The sequence below is a fragment of the Elephantulus edwardii genome, unplaced genomic scaffold (genome assembly GCF_000299155.1).
Source record: "Elephantulus edwardii isolate Elephantulus edwardi_28Jun2011 unplaced genomic scaffold, EleEdw1.0 scaffold00110, whole genome shotgun sequence".
Classification (NCBI taxonomy): Eukaryota; Metazoa; Chordata; class Mammalia; order Macroscelidea; family Macroscelididae; genus Elephantulus; species Elephantulus edwardii.
Genome location: NW_006399860.1, coordinates 5,766,026 through 5,785,996, shown reverse-complemented (window position 1 = coordinate 5,785,996; position 19,971 = coordinate 5,766,026). Strand labels below are relative to the sequence as shown.

The following is a 19,971-nucleotide window of genomic DNA, read 5'->3' as shown; positions in this document are numbered from 1 at the left end:
CTCTATGCGCGCGCGCGTGCAGGGAGGGGAGAGGACGCATTATTTAATCAAATACCTAAAATCGTTTGTGACTCAAAAGAGGTTTCAAAAACTACGACTTTGGGGGGAAATGATCCAAAATCAACAAAACCAGCGTACTACTTTGGACATGCAGGAGTGCAAGGACACGGACGTTTGTGAGCTGATATAACTGTGCATCTAACCGCTGGTCTTGGCAGCAAACTTAGAAGCTGAACCAATTCATTTGTCCCCTCCCGCGCTGCTAACGCAGAACCAGATTAGGGTGCCAGACCGGACCGTGAAGACACAGGGAGTAGGAGAGGTTGGGATGCGAAGGGGAGAGTCAAGTCGACTAAAAGGTAAACCCATGGGGCCATTTGGTTAAGCCGAATGTTCAGTCAGGCTGAGCTCTACCCCAGGGCTCCCCGAACCGCAATCGGGAATTGGAATGGAAAGAAAAAGCCTGCGGGCTGGATCGCACTCCAGGTCAACTCCAGACCACCTTCCCGCCCCACTTCCTAAACTTGCAGCTGAGCTTGTGGGATCAGGAGTAAGAGAGGGTCCTTGCGCAGCCAGAGTCCCGCAGCCTAGTCCCGCGCAGCTCTTGCAGGCTGCTCAGAGGCTCACTGCGCTCGCTGCGTGCCCTCCACGCACTGATGCCGGGAGCGCCGAGATGATGCTTGGGGAGGGGGGCTGAGGAGGGCGGCACCATCCCAGGGACAGGCACACACCAGCGACCAATCTTGCTATTCACACATCCTTCCCGGTGCGGGAGCCTTGCAGCAATCATCCCCCGCCCCCTTCCCCCGACCCTGAGGGGCGCATCGGGTGGGGGGAGGGGCAAGTCATTGCTAGGGTCCCCACTACCAGCCCCCCTTTCGTTTCCCCGGGGCCTGACTGTGCCCGGGGCGACCAGGACGGCGCAGCAGCCCCCCACAAAGCGGAGACCAGGTAACGATACCCTGGCTTCGTCCCATAATCGGGATGTCTGGCTGACACCTCGAGAACGCTGGTATCTCAGTGTTTGAGGTTTTTCTCTCGGATCACCTCTGCGGCCTGTGCACGCTGACCCTACCACCCACAGAGCACCCTGGAGCGCAGAGGGCTCCCCAAAGTGCTGGAGTCCCGCTCGGGAGCGCTCGGAGTGAAGGCAGGACCACGAGGGGAAGGCGGGGATGTGGCGGCTGAGCAATCAATGGCTGAGCCCGGCTCCCGGCAGGAGCGCCCGCCCTTTCCCCCGTCTCCGCCGGCACCAGCTGGCGGCGGCGTCTTTAGACACTGGCTGGGGAAGGCAAAGGCAGGCTGGGGGCCGGGAGCCCTGGGCGCGCTGCGGGACTCCAGCTTCGCGCTGCGCTCGCGCCCTGGGATGCTCCGGGCTTTATGAGGTTCACTGACGGCCGCATCCTCCATTAACACCTCCCCTGATTACTGAGAGCCTGGAAGGGCGGACGAAGCTCGGAGCGTGTCTCCAGGCAGTAGCTCCTGTCCCTGTCCTCTGCGCACCCCTCCCCACTAGGAAGCAAAAAGACAAAATAAAAGACAGGTGGAGAGAGCAGTGAGTCAGAGGTGAGGGAGGCAGGTCGGTTTCAACCCGAAGAAAGCCAGTCAAAGGGAAAGAACGGGAGAGGGGGATTAATTTTCTGCTAACGATATTTATCTGTTTGGATTAACAGCGGGGCAATCGGTAAGACGCGAGGAAGGGCCCGCACCTTGGGCCGCCGCCCGCTCACCCTTGCCAGGGACTAGGTTCCTACCGGGAAACCTCGTATTCTCAAGGTAAGATCCTCATGGGGGATCAGAAAGATTTTCTGTCCTATATGTCCTCTAAGGAAACTAGGCGTCCCGGGGCGTCTCAGGCACCCTCACGAAGAAGGCTGGGGGCCTCGCTCGAAGCCGCATCCTTACCTAGGGTCTCTGAGGGAGTAGCTGGGCTGCCGCGCCCTCCAGGGGGAGGAGGCAGTAAGAGGGGGGCCCGGGGCCAGGATGCCCGCCTAACGTGAGGCTTATCTCTGCCAGTGCGGGGCTCCCACCACCGCGCCACCAATTCCTTGGGCTCTAAGATGTTGAACGACACTACTCTCGAGGCAGGTGAGTTGTATGCCAGGTTCGTTCTCATTTTTTCCTCCCTTCCCTCCATGGGTCAGTATGTCTCTATGCGCGGATGTTTGTATGTGTGCGCGCGCGTCCTTCTTCGTTGGATGTATTTGTACTAAAATTGATACTGCACTTTCTAGGTAGGAAAACGAAAGGTCTCCTGTAGAGTGTCCTCGTCAGGTTCCCTTAATTGTGCTCTTCCTGGCTTTTGCCTTTTTCCTGAAGGTCTGTGACCTGCCTCAGGAACCCGGGCTGCAATGATGGGCCCTCAGGCGGGGATTTAGCTGCAGGACGCGCTCCGGGGTCCTGGGGAGCTGCAGTGGGGGCAGGAAGGTGGGAGGGGTGTCTTTTTTTCCCCGCTGGCTGAAAAAGGGAGGTGGGGAGGAGAAAGACGGTTTTCTGCTCCTGTGGGGCTTCACTGAAATTGGTTTCCCTCGCATGTCTTGATTTCATCCAAACCCCGCACAGCCATGTCTGCGCGGGATCTCGGCGGCCACCGTGCGGGGATAATCTCGTTATTCCTGGGCCGTCTGACGCCAGAGGCAGAGCAGCTCTCAGGTAAAGGGCTCGGGGTCAAGGAGCGCCGTGTTACAGCCTAGGCGGCCACTCCTTCCAAAAAACCCTGAAGCCCGGAGGACAGTGGCTTGCAGGGAGCCAGATGCGGGCCACGGTGGTTTCTGAGCACCCAGTGTGTACGTGGGCGTCCGGAGAACAGAAAGGTCGCCACAGGCAGGCCAGGTGCGCAGCCACGACTCGGCGGCAGGTCTCGCTCCAGATGCTCAGCTACTGTGGAGTCCCTCGGGTTCCATCTCCTCCGTGGTCAAGAAGTGGGCTAGATCAATCATGCGCCCTGCAGCTCTGGTCTAGCCATTATCTTGGTGGGGAAGGATTGTCTATAGAGGACCCCAGTCTCCACTGTCAAGAGAAAAAGCGAGGCGCCTCTGAAGCATATGTTCACCTCTCGCCCAGAGCAGCCGGGCCCTCGAGGCAGCCAGGGCGGGAAGGCACTTCACTGGGCGTTTAGCTTCCCATCTCCTGGCTTTCTTGAGGCCTTGGCGTGCTCCTTGCAATGCCAAAAATATGTTAGAGATCCAAAAGCTTTGCTTTTCAGAACCAGAGCGTTATTCAATCACCTTAAAAGGATGTAGATGAAAACAGTCTCTGACTATAGGTGAACTCTGTGTGTGTGTGTGTGTGTGTGTGTGTTGTGTGTGTGAAGGAAAGGGCCAGGGTTTCCAAAATTTGAGTCTAAAGAGACCCTCAAGTAGGCTGGCTGTTTTCTACCCTCCACCCCAACTTACTTTTGCTGCCCTCGGGTAAAACCATGCATTGCCCCTTATTTCCCTTCAAGTCCCCTTCAGGAAAGTTCCCTGGACTTGGATTAATACTAAAATTGATACCCATGTGGGCCTGTGAGAATCCAGCAGAATACAAACTTGTTTGTCCCTCCAAGATCCCAAACTGGGAATCTCAGCTTCCTGCCTGTTTTCCTGAAAGTACCTGCAATACCCTGATTGGGGTTGACCGGCAGAGAGAAAGGAGAGCCTAGTACATTTCTTGTGCCCAACTGTTGGGGAAGAGAGTGGCACTGAGGATGAATCTGCCCCTGTGGCTCCTAACAGAATCTGTGAATTCAGAGAGGAGACTAAGATTTCTCCTAAAGGGTCTCAGGGTGAAGAGAGCCTCTTACACCTGTCCCATTGATTGAGTTGGGGGCTTGGCTCCAGGAACTGAAAAATGGAGCACTTGGACTTTTATAGTGCACTGGAGGCCCATTCAGCCTGGAGTCTGGAAGAGGGAGTGCTTCCTGTCCACCGGCTGCTGGCCCTAGCCCCTCCAAGTAGAGGTGAAAGAAGACAGCCTGGATAGCACAATCCAACTTAAAGTGCTTGTAGTCTTTGAAAACAAGGAGGTAAGGGAAGCTGTCCTCCCTTTGACATTTTTTTTTTCCAGGGAAAAGATGAAAATATCCCAAGCTATACAACCCACTTCTTGGGGCAGCTTCCTCTCCACTTCCTCACCACCCCCAGCTTCCTTCTTAAGAATTGTGGCTAGACTGGTGGTGGGCTATACCCTCAGAACTAAATAGGACCTCCCAAACTCCAGCAGCCCCCCACCCCCACCCCACCACTTCCAGTTTACCATAGACTTGCTGCATTCACTGAGAAGCAAGGATCCTGGCATCTCATCTTTTTGGGAAGTAGCAGCTCCTACTGGGTGTGGGACATTAGTCAGAAATAACATGCAGAGAAGGAGGATTCTATTAGGCTGCAGATTGCAGAAGGATCTGGTTAAGAGATATGTACTGAATGAATGGATAATTGAATGGATAATTCAAGGTTTGCAGGACTTCTGTACATGGCCTCCCAAAGTTCTGGTTTCTCTGTGAAGTTATTGTTAAACTTTTTCTCCTTCACAAACTATCTCCAAGGCTTCATTTCTTATGAGGTGGGTGTGTGCTGCCTGACTCTTTGTTGTTGTTTTGCTAAACTGGCAAAAAACTCAACAAGAGACAGACGAAGTTCCAAACACCCGATTTGGCAAATCGAGGTCAGCACAGAAACAAACCACTCAAGCATCCCTATTCACTTCCCCCTCCGCCAGCACTAATTAAGAGCCCTGGTGGCTTAGTGGTTAGGAATAGCGCTGCCAGTGCAAAGGTACGCGGTTCGAACGCACCAACCCTCCTCAGGAGAAAGATAGGCACTGTCCTTCCCTGCGATTTACTGCTGTCTCTGAAAACCTTATGGGTGAATTTCGACTCCATGGTAAACTACTAGGATTAATTGAATTATATTCTCAGAGACCCCTTTTTTTCCTCCTCCTCAGCTCGAGTCCTCTTAGCCGCTGACTTGTGCTAGGGCCGCCTACCCCTTTTGAGAGCAGACCTGCTGCGTCTGAAAGAGCCGCTTCCTCCAGCCTTTCCTTGAGGGCCCTACGGTGTGTGTGTGTGTGTGTGTGTGTGTGTGTGTGTGTGCCCTGTGTGCGTGAGTTTGAAAAGCTCATTGATTTCCATCCAAAAGGGCTAATTACATTACTTACAGTAAATAGCAACCCTGCTGTCCAGTAGGGCTGCCAAAGAGAGGGGGTGGAGTGTGGTGTCTCCAGCTTAGCTCACTTGATTGGCTTCATTTTTGTGTGAAATGGTGTTTTATGATCTGCATTCTGGCACCCGCAGGACCTAACAGCGCACAGTCTGCAAAGAACATTATTTTCAACCCTGAGAAAAAGGCTGGGGAGGAGAAAGCCGTGGAATCCTGAGCTGCCCGGGGAAGGCCGCTCCAGCAGCCTCAGGGGCTGTTGCTTTGGGACAGGAAGTCAGGCTGCAGCCCCGGGGATGGTTTCCTCCCCGCTTTCATGCCTCCCTCCCTCCCTCCCTCCTCTCTCGTCCTTCTTCCTCCAGTCTTCCTGGCCGGTTCTCTTCCTTTCTTTCCCTCCTCCTGTCCCTCGAGCCACCTTCCTTTGCTTTGCCTTCCTCAGTCTTGTCCTCCCCTCGTCTTGGTGGACCCGGCCGCGGTTCCCAGCTGGACTCCCCCGGGCGGAAGGAGGCGAGTCTGCCACCGGGGACTCTCGGAGGTCTCCGGACGGGTCAGGACCCTGGGCAGCCGGCGGGAGTGTTGGGGAACGCAGACATACCAAAGGGAAGAGAGGAGCTGAGCGTGGCCCCACGCTTCCTTCTCCCAGGTTAAAGCCAGGTTGGTTCTCGCCAGCGATCCCCACGCCGGGGGCCCTGGGGACCGTGAGCCCTTTGAATGAAGCTACAATATCAGAGTATTGTAGACACTTTAATGGAACGGGAGAAGGGACCTCTGGTAAGGGGAACAGGGAATAATGGGACCAATCCTTGAACCTTTTTTGCTGGTCACTTCTCACCTTCCCCTCCTCCTTGTCCGGGAGCCCCTCACACCCGCCCGGGTGCGCGGGGTGTCCCTGAACAAACTGGCAGTGGGAACAGCACGCAAAGCCGCGCGCGCCCGGTCCCTCAAGGGCGCGAGCCCAATTCCCGGGGTCCGCGGAGGCGCTGGCCACGCGGACGAGGTTCACACTGGGTTCTGGAACCACCTTCAAATTGGAATCGGTTAAGAGATCTTCCTCTGATGACTATGTGATCATGTTCGCGCGCTCCTACAAGAACGCGATCCGTCCCCTAAACTCGACTTTGTCAAAGAAAAGATTTCCCCCTAAAAGTAGTCACGAGAAACCCAAGCTTTCCAAGCGCTCTTTTCACTGAGGGGACCGTCCAGCGCCCGACAGGGTCTCGGAATCTCGGAGAGAGGTGAGGTGAAGAACTATGCCGGCAACTACTTTAGAGTTGAGTGGGTGAAGACCCGGTGTGAACGAGAGGAAAGAGCCTTATGTCGACTTGAGTGATGCTCTTGAGGGTTTGCTCAGCTTTCCTTATAGCGGGTGTCCGTCTGGGTTGACTGGACACCAGAATAGTGGAGAAATCCAAAGTTGGAGCTCATGTTCTGTATTCTGTGAACCTGGGGTCTGGTCTTGAACTCAGACTGTGGAGTCCGATTTTGCCTCCAGCTCTAGGGCGGGGACAGCAAGGCCTCCTTTCTCCCCTCTAAAATGTAGCCACTGGGAACTCATGGAAAGATGTGTGTACGTGTGTGTGTACGCGCGCGCGCGCCGCGCGCGCGCATGCTGGGGGGAGGCAAGGACCCCCTCCTCTTTCCTCCCCTTCTCTTCATTCCCCCCCCTTTTGTAATGTTTGTCCCCGCTTGCCCATCACCAGGGGGTTGAGAGGAGTATGACAGGTCTTTGTTGTCTGAATAAAAATCCGTGGCAGCTCCAGGGAGAGAACTCCTCCTACTAAATTATCAAAAATGGGCTGGCTTTAGTCTCTTAACAAATTGGACACAGCTCCGGCAGGAGCAGTCCCCAACCCAACCTACAGGCACTGGGAACTTGCAAGCAGCCAGGGACCGCTGAAAATAGCACTTCTTCTTCTTCTCTCTTTGTGTGCAAAATTATTTTCTTTCTTCACCAGATTTTTGTTTTGCTCCCCCCGCTGCAGTTGTTAGGAACGGGATCTCGGCGAGCCCTCAGATTCGCCCTGCTCGCCTGTTTCCGCGCCGCCCGAGCGTGTTTGTTTTCCGCGCGCATCTCCTTCGGGGAGCCACTGGGCTTTCAAGAATTCCCCCCTCCCCTTCTTTCTTTTCGAAGCAGCCCAATTTCTACTGCCTTTGCCTCTTTCTTCTTCTCTGTCTGCTCTCCTCCTCTTGCCCTCTGTCCCTGAGAGTCTCGGCGCCCCTCCACTGCGCAGCCCTCTGCAGTCTGTCTGCCCTCTGCTCCTTCACTCGGATGAGCTGAGAGCCCGGAGCGTGTGTATATGGAAATAGTAGGGTGCCGAGCAGAAGACAAGTCGTGTCCTTTCCGCCCCCCAGCCATGCTCTTCCACGGGATCTCCGGAGGCCACATCCAAGGCATCATGGAAGAGATGGAGCGCAGATCCAAGACCGAGGCCCGCCTGGCCAAAGGAACCCAGCTCAACGGCCGAGATGCGGTAAGGAGGTGGCCCTAGGAGGCGGCTCCCGGGGCCGGTTAGGACGAGCCTCTGGCCCCTGGTCGTCAGGGCTTGGAGGTGTCCACTCCAGGTTGGAGGGCGGGCTTGCTCCAGTTTGGGATCAGCTGGGCTAAGAAACGGCACCCTTTGGGATTCAAAATGTCAAGAGCTCGAGGTCTTCTGCGGTAACCGTCCCGAGCAAACAGGGCAAGAGGGGAGAGTAGGAGAAGGGAGGGAAATGTTCTCCGTTACAAACCCCAGAACTTCGGGGTCGTGCTTCGTCCTAGACTTCCGATCGCCTTCTCTTGGAGGATCTGTAGAACAGGGCGCGGGCGCCGGCGCGGCAGAGGCTCTTGGTGGGGCCGGAGCCCCAGGGCCCGTGTGTCCCTGGGTCTGATGATCAGACTTACTGCGTGTACTCAACTCAACTTAAAGGGAGGACACAGTAAACCATCCTCAGCTTTCCTTATGCTTGGTGTTCAGCACCCTTAAACTAGGAAATTCGAAGACATTCTCAGGCTCCCTGGCAAAACGACTCGACCCTTGTAGAGAGACTGAAGAGCATTCAGCTTCTGGATCCGGTGGGAGTGTTTGTTGGGGACACCAAATTGTAAGAATGAAAAACAATCAGAGAAGCGCGTATCCAGCCTGTGCGCTAGAACTTTTCCTAAACCAGTCAACTAGCTTAGCAACTACTTGGTTGTTACTATTCACAGTAACAAAAGACAAGCCCGCTTACTAAAGAAAACCCGTTAGTAATCAATCTAAGGACAGCTCTTCTTAGTTAAGAGCCGAAAGGGTGGGAATGGAGGGTGGGTTGGAACGACAAAAATCCAGGGCCGTGATTGCATCTAAACAGCTCTGTGAAGACTTCGCACACCGCAACTGTAGCAGAAACTTAGGAGGACTCCCAGGTTCAAGGTGCTGAGTTGGTGAACGTATCTGTATTTTAAGTGCTGGCGTAGAGCTGGGCCCTGGTCCGCCTGAAGAGGAAAAACTTGCCTTCACTCTCCTTTGGGCCGCCAATGTTTCATGCCAATGGCCAGCCCATTTTTGCTAATATTCACCAATGGTTGTCTTCTTTTTCTCTTTCATTATTATCCTGTTTTAAAAATGCAAGGCAACTATCCAGCCTGTATTTCCTGGCTGGGCTATCTGTGGAGAGCTTTTTCATCCTAGGCTGGACTTGGGGGGACCCTGCTGGGGAATTTGATTTGGGACAAAAATCTCGTGGGTGTATTGAGGCAACCGTGAGGGAACTTAGTGATGGGCCTGGACCCCGAACCTTTCCTAAAAACAGCAGCTTGACAGCATTTCTGGGAAAAGAACCAATATGCCTGAAAATTAGGGAACGCTAGAAGCTGTCCAGTAGAGAGATTATAATCAAAAGCGTCCACACCAAATTATAAACACAGGCATAGTAATTTCTTTTTCATTTCAACACTGCCTTGAAGAACTTGAAGGAGTAGAATTACTTTGGGTTTAAAAAGTAATCCTCGCTCGCTCCAATCTCTTTTTCCTCACTCAATAACAATTCCCATTGTTTCCTTTTGTGTACATTGAAAGGCACACATATTAGGTCCTAACAGTTCGAATTCTGGAACTCCTTCCAAAGCCTAGTCACTTTGTACATTTTAAGCGAGTTTCAGGATGGCTGGAGCAGACACGAACCTAGGATCCAGAGACATCGTAGCGAATCACGAATGTGAAGAGTCCCCGAAGTTTGCTGCGCGTGGTGGTGGCCTCTGGCCAGCGCCGCCCGGGGCCCCGCGTGGTGCGGCCGCGCAGTCATCACCGTGTCGTGGGGTCCTCGAAGTGCCCCGTGGTCTTTACCGTGCCCCGTGGTCCTCACTGTGCCCCGTGGTTGCTTTGCAGGGCATGCCTCCTCTGAGCCCTGAGAAACCCGCTCTGTGCGCTGGCTGCGGAGGCAAGATCTCAGACAGGTACTACCTGCTGGCGGTGGACAAGCAGTGGCACCTGAGGTGTCTGAAGTGCTGTGAATGTAAGCTGGCCCTCGAGTCCGAGCTCACCTGCTTCGCCAAGGACGGCAGTATTTACTGCAAGGAGGATTACTACAGGTACTCAGGCTCCTGCTCCTGCCCTGGCACACCTGGCGGGGCAAGGCCTAGACCAGCATCCCCTGCCCCGTTTTCTGTCTCCTCGGGGTTCGATCCTGGCCCCAAACCCAGGAACCCAGCAAAGTCCTCCGGGGCCTCTGCGGACACCTTCCTCGGTCCTCTGGGTAGGCCCCGGGGAACTGTGTGGGAGGGGCACAGGATCTAGCGTGTTCTAGACCCGCGGGCACTTCGCAGCTGGGTAACCCAGTAAGTGGACATGCCTCAACTGCCTGAGACTTGGGCGGTTTATTTTCGCTTCCTACGAAATAAACAAACTCCAGGCCCAGGAACGAACCGGTGACTGAGACAGGATCCACTGGGTGCCAGGTTTTTGCGAGGGTGGAGTTAGACCTTGCAAGGGGCCACAATCCAAAGATCAGAAAAGAACACCGTTGGCAAAACCCAAGCCACTCAGCTTCGCGCTCCCTGCACAGTTAGCTAGAGCCAGGGCTGTCATCTGTGTCTGGATCCAAAAGATGTGCAGGTGACCCGACCTGCGCTCTCAGCCCAAGTGAGAAAAGGGGGGGGGCGTATAGAGAAAGGAATAACCTTTCTTCTATAAACGGACCCTTTCCTGGGCTGTGTCTGATGCACACTCCCTCACGCAGGAATAATAATCCGTCCTTCATTCGTAGGGTATTCTGTAATCGATGAAGCGTTTTCACATGGCATAAGAATTTCGTATTGATTCTTTAGACAGCCCTGTGAGTTAGCTAGTGCATGCTTTTTGGTTTGTTTGTTTGTTTTAATCTTCACTTTTTCAGAGAAGGAACCTGAAGCTTTGTTACCTGATTTTCATGCAAACGATCTTTGTTTTGGTTTACCAGGGCAGGTCAATAAACCAATGAAATGAATGTCCAAGTGGCCCCATCTGACTGCCTTCCCTAAGATTGCCCTGGTCTTAGACCCACTTCAGACTAAAACCCACGCACAAGGCGTGGGAAAAGGCCCGGCCTTGCCTGAGCGAGCGCCCTGACTCGACTCTTTCCTTCCAGAAGGTTCTCTGTGCAGAGATGTGCCCGCTGCCACCTTGGCATCTCCGCCTCTGAGATGGTCATGCGCGCCCGTGACTCAGTCTACCACCTGAGCTGCTTCACCTGCTCCACCTGCAACAAGACTCTGACCACGGGCGACCATTTTGGCATGAAGGACAGCCTGGTGTACTGCCGCGCCCACTTCGAGACCCTCTTACAAGGGGAGTATCCCCCGCAGCTAAGCTACACTGAGCTGGCGGCCAAGAGCGGAGGCTTGGCCTTGCCTTACTTCAATGGCACCGGCACCGTGCAGAAAGGGCGGCCCCGGAAACGGAAGAGCCCTGCGCTGGGGGTGGACATCGTTAATTACAACTCAGGTGGGTTCCTGCGCCCTCTCCCAGTCCCAGCCCGCCCACCCCCAGCCTCCAGCTGCTCTGAGCAGGATCTGGTAGTTCAGTTCATTTACCAACCCAGAGATTGACTTGCCCCGCATTCCTCTTCACTCTTCCTAACTTCCACTTACAGAGAAAAGTGAAGAAGGGAGAAAAAAAGGGAAGGAGAGTGGACATTTATTTAGTTTGTGGCAGCAAACCAAAAGAAATAAAATCCAACAAGCCCTGAATAACAAAAAAAATAACCCACACAAACAGAAAACAAAGAACACATCCATAACTGGGAGGGACGTCCCCCAGACAGGCAGCGCCAAATCCATGTTGCCCATTAGTTAATGAGCCCATTAGTTTCTGGCTCCCAGTTGGAGCAAAATCACCCTGGGGCAATTCCTTTGTGGATGCCAAATTATAGATCCTGGAGGAGGTTTTCTTAAATACTGGGGGGAAATAAAAAAAAAAAAAAACAACACCACTCAAACACCAAATAACTTCAGAGCCCAGCCCTAGTCTGTCTAGATGGAGTGGTGGCCCTGCCCAGAGTTAATCAGAAACACAGTTGTCAAGAGTGTTAGAAACTCATTCTGTGATCTGAGTGGCAAGCCGCTTTAAAAGGGGCTGAAGTTGGTCTCCAAGGCTGAGGTAGTCCTGATCTAGCTGGCTCTTCTCTGAGACAGATCATCCATATAATACAGACCCCCAGGCAGACCCTGAAGGCTTCTAGGTCAGGCCCATTGAGGAAGCTTACTGGGGGTGCAGGCTAGTCTCTTCTTCACCAGCTTTCCAGCTTAATGAAAAACAAAGTGTAGACAGCAGGCCAGAGAGTTCACTTTTCTGTCTTGCATAGATGCGATGAGAATATTTATCCATCTCTCTTACTCAAGCATCCGTAGTAGGAAACCTGGGCCCCCATTTGCAGAACTGGCAGCTCTTCTTCTAAAGGCTGGAGAAAATGAGAATGGAGAGGGATCTGCTAGTGTGACCTCATTGTGAGCAGGACCCAAGCTGTTCTTGTGAGTCTCAATTAGTGGGAAGAGGTTCTGGCAAACCCTAGAAAGGCAGAGGTTAACTCTTGGGGAAAGGGCTGATCCAGCTACACACTCTCTGCCCTCACCCTGCGCTGGCTGGAAATCTCAGCAAAGGCCAGCAGGGGAAGAAAGATCATTCGATCATCCAAGGAATGGACTTTATGGATTTCTAGCTAAAGCATGTGCTTTCTAATCACAACAAACCATCTCCATTTGCCTCTTCCAATCCCCAATGCCTGGTACGTTACCTGACATTCATTCAATTGGTGCTAATTAGTAATGGAAAGGTACCAGGCTAAATAAGTGACTTGGCCAAGGTCACTCAGCCAGGGTTGAGCATTTTTCATACATGGAAGGTCAATGGTTCCCTCCAGGTCTAGCTAAAGAACAGATTCACAACTCTGTGCATACACAGCAGGCAGCATCTTGGAGAGAGTCAGGGCCATTGCAAGACCAGAGCGCCTGTAGTAGTCTCCAGAGGGTCACTCAGTGATGGGAAAAGAGCTGGCTGCCATGCTACACCCCACCAGGATTGGTTTGCATGAGGACAGCAGGCGCAGCTCAGGGTTTTGCCAACCTCCAGCTGAGGGCCGTGCCCTCGCCCTCCTCCCTGCTGTGCTCAGTCAGGGGCTTTGGTTTGGGGCCACTTTGCTCAGTGAGCTTACTTCATCTCCTTTGATGCGTGGTCTCCGAGACAGGACAGGCAGGGCGCTAATTATTCTTTATTAATAGAAGATGACATCGGAATCTTGAGTCTCTCTCCAGAGCCCTAGTTAGAGAGAGAGAGAAGAGAGACACCCAGAATCAAGACTCAGATAAATACAACCAGCAAACTCTTTGGAGAGAGCCCACCAGAAGGGGTGGAGAATTTCAGCCCAAAGACAGCAAACTCAGCTTCTGGCTTACTAATTTTATCTAAATAGCTAAATTTGGTTTCTCCTTGGATCTTATTTTTTTATTAGAAAGATCTAGGGAGTTTTAGTGGTGGTAGAATTCAGTGTCTCCTTCTTCTTTGTCTGAAGAATGATAATCTTTCACTGAGCTGCATCTTTAGTTGGAAAATTAGTGCTGCTGTGAAATTATTGACAAAGTGGATGTCGTCTTGTTCATGACGGAGGGAGAAGTTGCTGAGATCTTGCTTAGCTGGAATCAATTTGTCCATCACACTACCACAGATGGGACTACTTCTTAATTAGTATTCACTCCATCCCTTCTGAATGCACTCTAGAGAGACTAGGAAATAGTATATATATATATATATTTCTTTAAAGTCAGATGAAAATAATCTGGAGCAATTACCAGAAATCAACCCACCAATGAAGAAAGTGTTTTCAAACCTACTCCCAGTTTGTACAAATTAACAAAAGAAAACTTTCAATGAATAAAATGTATTTTAAATGTGGAAGAGAAAATGTACCCACAATTCTAGGTCATTAGTTTTAGCCTTTTTGGATCTTCTATCATTTCGGTTGAAGTACAGATGAGTCTAATAAAAGGTTATGTTATTACTAAGAAAGCAAATTTAATATATACATACACATAAAACAAATTTATGACTCAAAGGTTGTCAGAGAAAATGTGAAACTTGGCAAAGGTCAGTGAATGCCTTTTAATGAGGATAATCAGAAAGTGGTTATTCCTCTTTATATCAGACATATTTTAGAAAGAGACATGAAAGTTCATCTGGCATTCTGATTTGAAATAAAGCCCTCTGTGGTTGGGAAGAAAATTTAATTCTAAGATTATCTTCTCCCACTTGAGTAATTTGGCATTAATTTATAGAGTCTAAAGTTTTGCTACTTTTAAAAATTTCCCTTCCAGAGGTTCTTTTTATCCACCCAAACGTAAAGGCCCTCAGAGATGTTAAATAAATCAGCCTGGCACTGACCCCTAGTGGTCTCCCAGGGATCAGATAGCTTACAAAAGGTCACACCTTCAGGACAGGAAAATCACTTTAGATAACTGTTTCCCAAGTGATGGAAAATAGAGCATTTACATTTTCTTAATCACTTTATAAGGCTGGATGTGTACTTATAGGTAGATGCTTAAGACAGTTTTGAGAGAGTTCTCATTATTATCTCACAAACTAGAAAAAAACTGATAGTTATAAAAGTAAACCATAGAGAAATAGCTTCTGAATTTACATAATATACAGTAATTGAACCTTAGGATATTGTACTAATTAGTATATAGAAGAAAAAGATACCTTTGTTAATTTCCGTGGTGTAAGTAATACAGGAAAATAATGTCATAATATCTGTTTATTAAGGAGATAATTTCACTTATCCCTTTTATACATTGACTTTTATTCTATGTTCAAACAAACACTTTACTTTTGTCAAATGAATGTAAATGCTCTATTGGTGTTTTAATCAGCAAGAATGGATATAGCAGGCATATTGAAGTAGCAGTTTTATCAAATCTTGTCACTTTTGTTAATCGTCTTTTTAAAAATCAATGATGATATAGTTAAATTAAAAGTCACATTCATTTCTCAGAAATATGACCTTAGGAAAAATGGTTCAGGGCATCATTTGAACACCAACTTAAGTCTTCTACTCCAAGTGTAATATTCAATTTGATATATTGTTCAGGAACAGTTCACATGTGATGGGAATGAAATCTGATTTGAGGACACATTCAATGACTGAGGTGTGCCTCTTGACTATTTTGTTGTGAGTACATTTATAGTCTGGTTATGACACATGGCCCTGATTACTGGAGATAAGTATGGCTTTATGGTAGATCCTAAGATGCTATTTCATCCATTTGAGGATAAAAAAGTGCAATTCTGCAGAAGAGTGGAGCTTAACATAGCCTTATTGGGCTGAAAACACATAAATTGTAAAAAAAATATCTTTTCTATTATTTCTGGGTCTATGTTATTCTTCCTGATGGAGCTCAAGATATGTTCAGCTCCTGAATCTGTTTCAGATTCTGTGTCACATGATTTGGCTTTTTATTATTAATCACTTGTAATTTTATTGATGAACAAAGGGTTAAACAAAATCTTGACTGAATGACTGCTAAGCTCCTGGTTTTGTTAGTATTTGGGAATCCACATGTAAATATGATACAGTTCTTTCCCTCAATAAATTCACCTCCCTTTTGCCAAGTATGCTCTTCTTCTTATGTATCTTATGGGAGTAGAAACCTGGGAGACAATAGTTCTTATGCCTATCCATTCTATTTAAGGGAGAGTTTCCTTTAGATGGGAATTGTCATATAGCTAACCACCTCGTTGATGGCTGCAAAACTGCTTTGTTTCTTTCTCTGTACTTAAACCAGTATAAAAAGTAATCCCAACCAGAATGAAGCAAGCAGATAACATTTTAGTAAGTTGTATCCAGGGGCTATTGTTAACTGGTATTATACTTTCTTCAAGATTCAGTATTCTTTCTCACCCTGGGTTGGTTTTAGGTACTTTATTAAAATACAGTAAAATGTGGGAGAGTCTCCCCTAAATAAATACCAAGTAAATATCCCAAATAAGTACTTAAAGGGGAAAAAACCACATTGGCATGACCTTGAAGAAATAAAGTTGATTAATTAAGTAAATATTGAGCAAAAGGTTTTCATTTTGCAAGTCATATTTCCTGTGCATACCCAGTAGGTTATTGGAAATGACCTTTGAAATAAGTAGCTTTACATCTTGAAGGATAATGACTTTCAGGCTGGGTTGAAAGGCTTGTTGTATGCACTCACTACTGAGGAAGGAAGGATTTACAGACACCACTCAACCTCTCTTTCTCATACACACACACACACATACATACACACAGCCATCCAGCAAGCATAGGCAGTGGCTGGGGGATAGCTAGAGGTATGAATGAAGTGGAGAGAAGTCTGGGTCTGTTCTCTTTCAGGAATATTTATGAAAAGAACTCCTAAGGAAAGATATGGTTATTTTGGTATTGGACAGTTATGGCTAAAAACCCACAGAAATAACATTCTTAAATTATAGAAGAAGTCTGAAAACATGTATTTCTTATCTTGGCTAGAAATTAGAAATAAATTCTCTGTGGCAAACTTCTTTTTTCTAAATATAATAGGATAATGAAGGCAGAGGAAAGGGGTGCTATGAAATCTTCACCCTCTACCCCAACTTCTCCAGCCATTTTATTTGTATTCATTTATGTTATATTTCATTCATGTGTTTAATACAATCTTTCATTTATATTGTGTTTCATACGATCGTTGGCTGTATTTTATATAACTAATTACTATTTAAAAATTAATTAGTATTGATATGGGCTTATTATTATCCCGTCTTTTCAAGTCCCCATTGAATCTTTCCTTTTCCTTCAACTCCTCCCCCGTCCCCCCTTAACCTCTGCTAACCTTGTAATTTCCACCCTTCCCCTTCTCCCACCCTCTTCCAACCTTCCCTTTCCCCTTTTGGACATTTATGCACATCTTACTAGTTTTCTTTGTATTCCCACATAACAATCTTATGCAGTATTTGTCCTTATGAGACTGAGTTAGTTCACTTAGCATAATGCTCTTTAGAATCTCTTATATTATTAGTATTTTACAAAATTATGTTACTTAGTGCTGCATAGTGTCCCACTATGTGAATATACCATAATTTTTCTATCTATTAATTTTTATTCTAGCCACTTTTAAACTCTGCCTTCATTGAGAACACTCTAGGAACTAAGAAAATAATAAACATTATAGCTGACTTTGTTTTTTCTTTAGTTGGTAGACTTTCAGATTTTAAAAGTCAGAAATAAATGTTTGTCATATCCCTTATGAGGAAGTCAGGGCCTTCCAATAATATCTCTCATTCCACAAATAGAGACAAAATGAAGAGTCTTTAAAAACTGTGCGTAGTATGGAGAGATGGGATAGTATGCTATCATATAGGAAGCATGGCTGTTTTCTTTTCACTCTTGGGTTTGTCCCACTCTGATTTTATTGTGGATAATGGTAAGAAGTTACACTGACAGTTCAAAGATAAACAGTTTGAATCCTCCAGCTGCTCTTCAGAAGAAAGAGGAACCGTCTTCTATGCAATTTATTGTTTCTGGAAGGTTAGCTGTGAGCTTGTTGTGACTCAACAGTACTTAACAACAACAACAATGTTGCCAACTGAGTTGATTTCTACTCATAGCATCTTTAAGTGTGCCAGAGTATAATTCTGCTCTGTAGGCTGTGATTTTTCAGAATTGAATCACAACCTGCTAGATGGGTTTGAAGTGACAACCTTTAGGTTAGTAGTCTAGCACTTGATCTTGTGTGCTGTCAAGGGACTCCTTCCAGATTTACGTGTTGTAAAGTCAGTTCTGACTCATAGAGATCCTATATATAGGTCAGGGGCCTGAAAGCATTACACAGCACAGCTCCGGGTCTTTTTGCTCCACAAAGTGGTTGGTGGATTTGAACTGCCTACCTTTCAGTTAGTAGCCAAGCATGTGACCAGTGGGCTACCAGTGCTGTTTTGACATTACATCACTAAAGGTTTATTTATCACTCCAACATTTTTTTGTTTTTGTTTGTTTTGTTTTTAGTAACTATTAAACCTAAGAGATAACGTCTCTATTATCCTCTATGGTTCTGTTCACATACATAGGCAAGTTTGACTGACTTTGGCAATGAATTTTTGTTAAGATGCCCTTGGTAGCCTTTTCTCACTGTTTATTATCTGAGCTTTATCATACAGCCTGCCACCATTTCTGTTAACAAAGACACTTCCCCTGAGCAGGTATTTGTTCACTGTTACTGCAACAGGTTGTAATGAGAACGAGGCCGACCATTTGGACCGGGACCAGCAGCCTTACCCACCCTCTCAGAAGACTAAGCGCATGCGCACTTCCTTCAAGCACCACCAGCTCCGGACCATGAAATCCTACTTTGCCATCAACCACAACCCGGATGCCAAGGACCTCAAGCAGCTTGCCCAGAAAACAGGCCTGACCAAAAGAGTTTTGCAGGTAAGAAGCCACCATCATTGGCGTGCCCTTATCAGTGGAATACCATCTCCTGTCCCCGTATCAGTGGAATAATTTCTGATGCTGCTCCTAATTAGTTTTTCTTAGTTATCTCCTTAGAGGGTGTACTGAGATTTTGTGGGGGCTTACCAGAGGGTCCCCAAAGAGAGATCTGGTGTCTTTTGAATTGCTGCACATTCTCCCTGCAGATAGGGAGAGACCCACGAAACCCAGCATAGCTTGCCTCACTGCTCTGCAAAGTTAGGCACAAACTGTACAAATTGTGACTCTTGAAATTCACATTCACCTTAGGCTCAAGTGCATAGACTTAGGAGGACACCTGCTGCTGCTGGCTAATCGTACCCCTCTTGGCAGTCTCGCTCCCTTGCCGTGACCTTCCACATTGAACTTGATTCTTCCTACCCCCCACCCCCCAATTTCCAAAAAGCCAGATATTGTGGTTTGCCTGTCAGAGACCAATTGAAGCAAGTATTTTCCTATAGTTAGTTTTAATTAGTAACAAACTGTATTTGAAAATAGAATACTTGGAATGAGTTCTGCTGACCAACTAACTTGTGTAAACTCATCATGGCGGCTCTTTGAGAAGATTGAAGGAGTGGACCATGCACAGGTTGCTGTGGGTCACCTGTGGTTCTCCTTAACTTTTTGGGGCTATATAACAAGTATTTTAATTCCTGAGAGTTGATAGTTTAGGGCTGCCAGTCCCATGGGGTCCAAAAAGTTTTTCTAGTAGAATTCTTACTCACTGCATGCATAAACAGCTGCAAGTCTGGTTCAGTGATGCTTATTTCTCATGGATGATTCTTATTTTAAAATACATTTTAGTGACCCTGTCTTTTCTCCCACTCTTGAAGGACAGCTGGGGAAGCATGGTGACGACCCCCCACCTTTTACCTCCCTCCCTGCTTTCCCTCCCATAGCATCACCACATAAGCACAGTGGTCCTCAATGGGACTTCCTAATGCTGGGGGGGAAAAGAGGCAGTTGAGAGTGAGCAAATCTAGACTAGTATTTGAATAACTTTGTTTTTAGAAAGAAAGAGAATTTAAAAAGCTCCCAAGGGGGGAAATCAAGCATTTATATTTAAAAGGATAAACATTTTTTAAAAAGGAGAGAGAGAGAGTGAAAGAAAGAGAAAGCTATCTATATACTAAAATTAAACATCGGTAAAGAAATCAATTGGGATTGGTTTGCAGGTTTGGTTCCAAAACGCACGAGCCAAATTCAGAAGGAACCTTTTGCGGCAGGAGAATGGGGGTGTTGATAAAGCTGATGGCACGTCGCTCCCGGCCCCGCCCTCAGCAGACAGCGGCGCTCTCACTCCACCCGGCACTGCGACCACTTTAACAGACCTGACCAATCCCACTATCACTGTAGTGACAGCCGTGACCTCTAACATGGACAGCCACGAATCCGGAAGCCCCTCACAAACCACCTTAACGAACCTTTTCTAACATTGGATATTTTTTTTTCCAATTCTTCCTCTTCTTTTTATTATGATTCTAATTATTATTATTTTATTATTTACAAGATTCTTTTTTTTTAAACCCACAAGATATTTGGGAAATTAAAAACAACAACAACAACAAAACAAACCAACCAACAACTTGGTGTGTCGCATCTACAGCCACTTGGCAAATGAGTTTACAAGTATTGTCTCCAATATTGTCTGTACTTGGATTTTTGTTCCTTTAATTAATTAGATCTTTCAGCTGGTAAGGGGAGTTTTTGAATTATTCTAATAAGTGCCTCTTAAAATTGTATGTTACTTATTTCCAGAATCTCAAACACACACCCACACACACACACACACACACACACACACGCACAAGAGAGCTATATTTTGATGGCCAAATGATCATCTTCCCAGTTAAATGACTAGGCTATTAAACAACCATAAAAT

The 19,971-nt window shown here is 47.9% G+C and overlaps 1 protein-coding gene across 3 annotated transcripts; it reads left to right on the top strand.

Annotated features, from left to right (window-relative positions):
* The first annotated feature begins 2,060 nt into the window (after positions 1 to 2,060).
* On the top strand, positions 2,061 to 19,522 carry LHX9 (LIM homeobox 9). Of its 3 annotated transcripts, none has more exons than XM_006892099.1 (6): positions 2,061 to 2,088; positions 7,488 to 7,606; positions 9,482 to 9,684; positions 10,719 to 11,074; positions 17,848 to 18,050; positions 19,265 to 19,522. In XM_006892099.1, exons 1-6 carry the CDS (start codon positions 2,061 to 2,063, stop codon positions 19,520 to 19,522), a joined length of 1,167 nt encoding a protein of 388 aa, XP_006892161.1. The 3 variants fall into 3 exon arrangements, with proteins under 3 accessions (XP_006892161.1, XP_006892160.1, XP_006892162.1); XM_006892100.1 differs by lacking the exon at positions 2,061 to 2,088 and adding an exon at positions 13,822 to 13,827 and having other exon boundaries at positions 7,490 to 7,606; XM_006892098.1 differs by lacking the exon at positions 2,061 to 2,088 and having other exon boundaries at positions 7,433 to 7,606.
* The last annotated feature ends 449 nt before the right edge of the window (positions 19,523 to 19,971 follow it).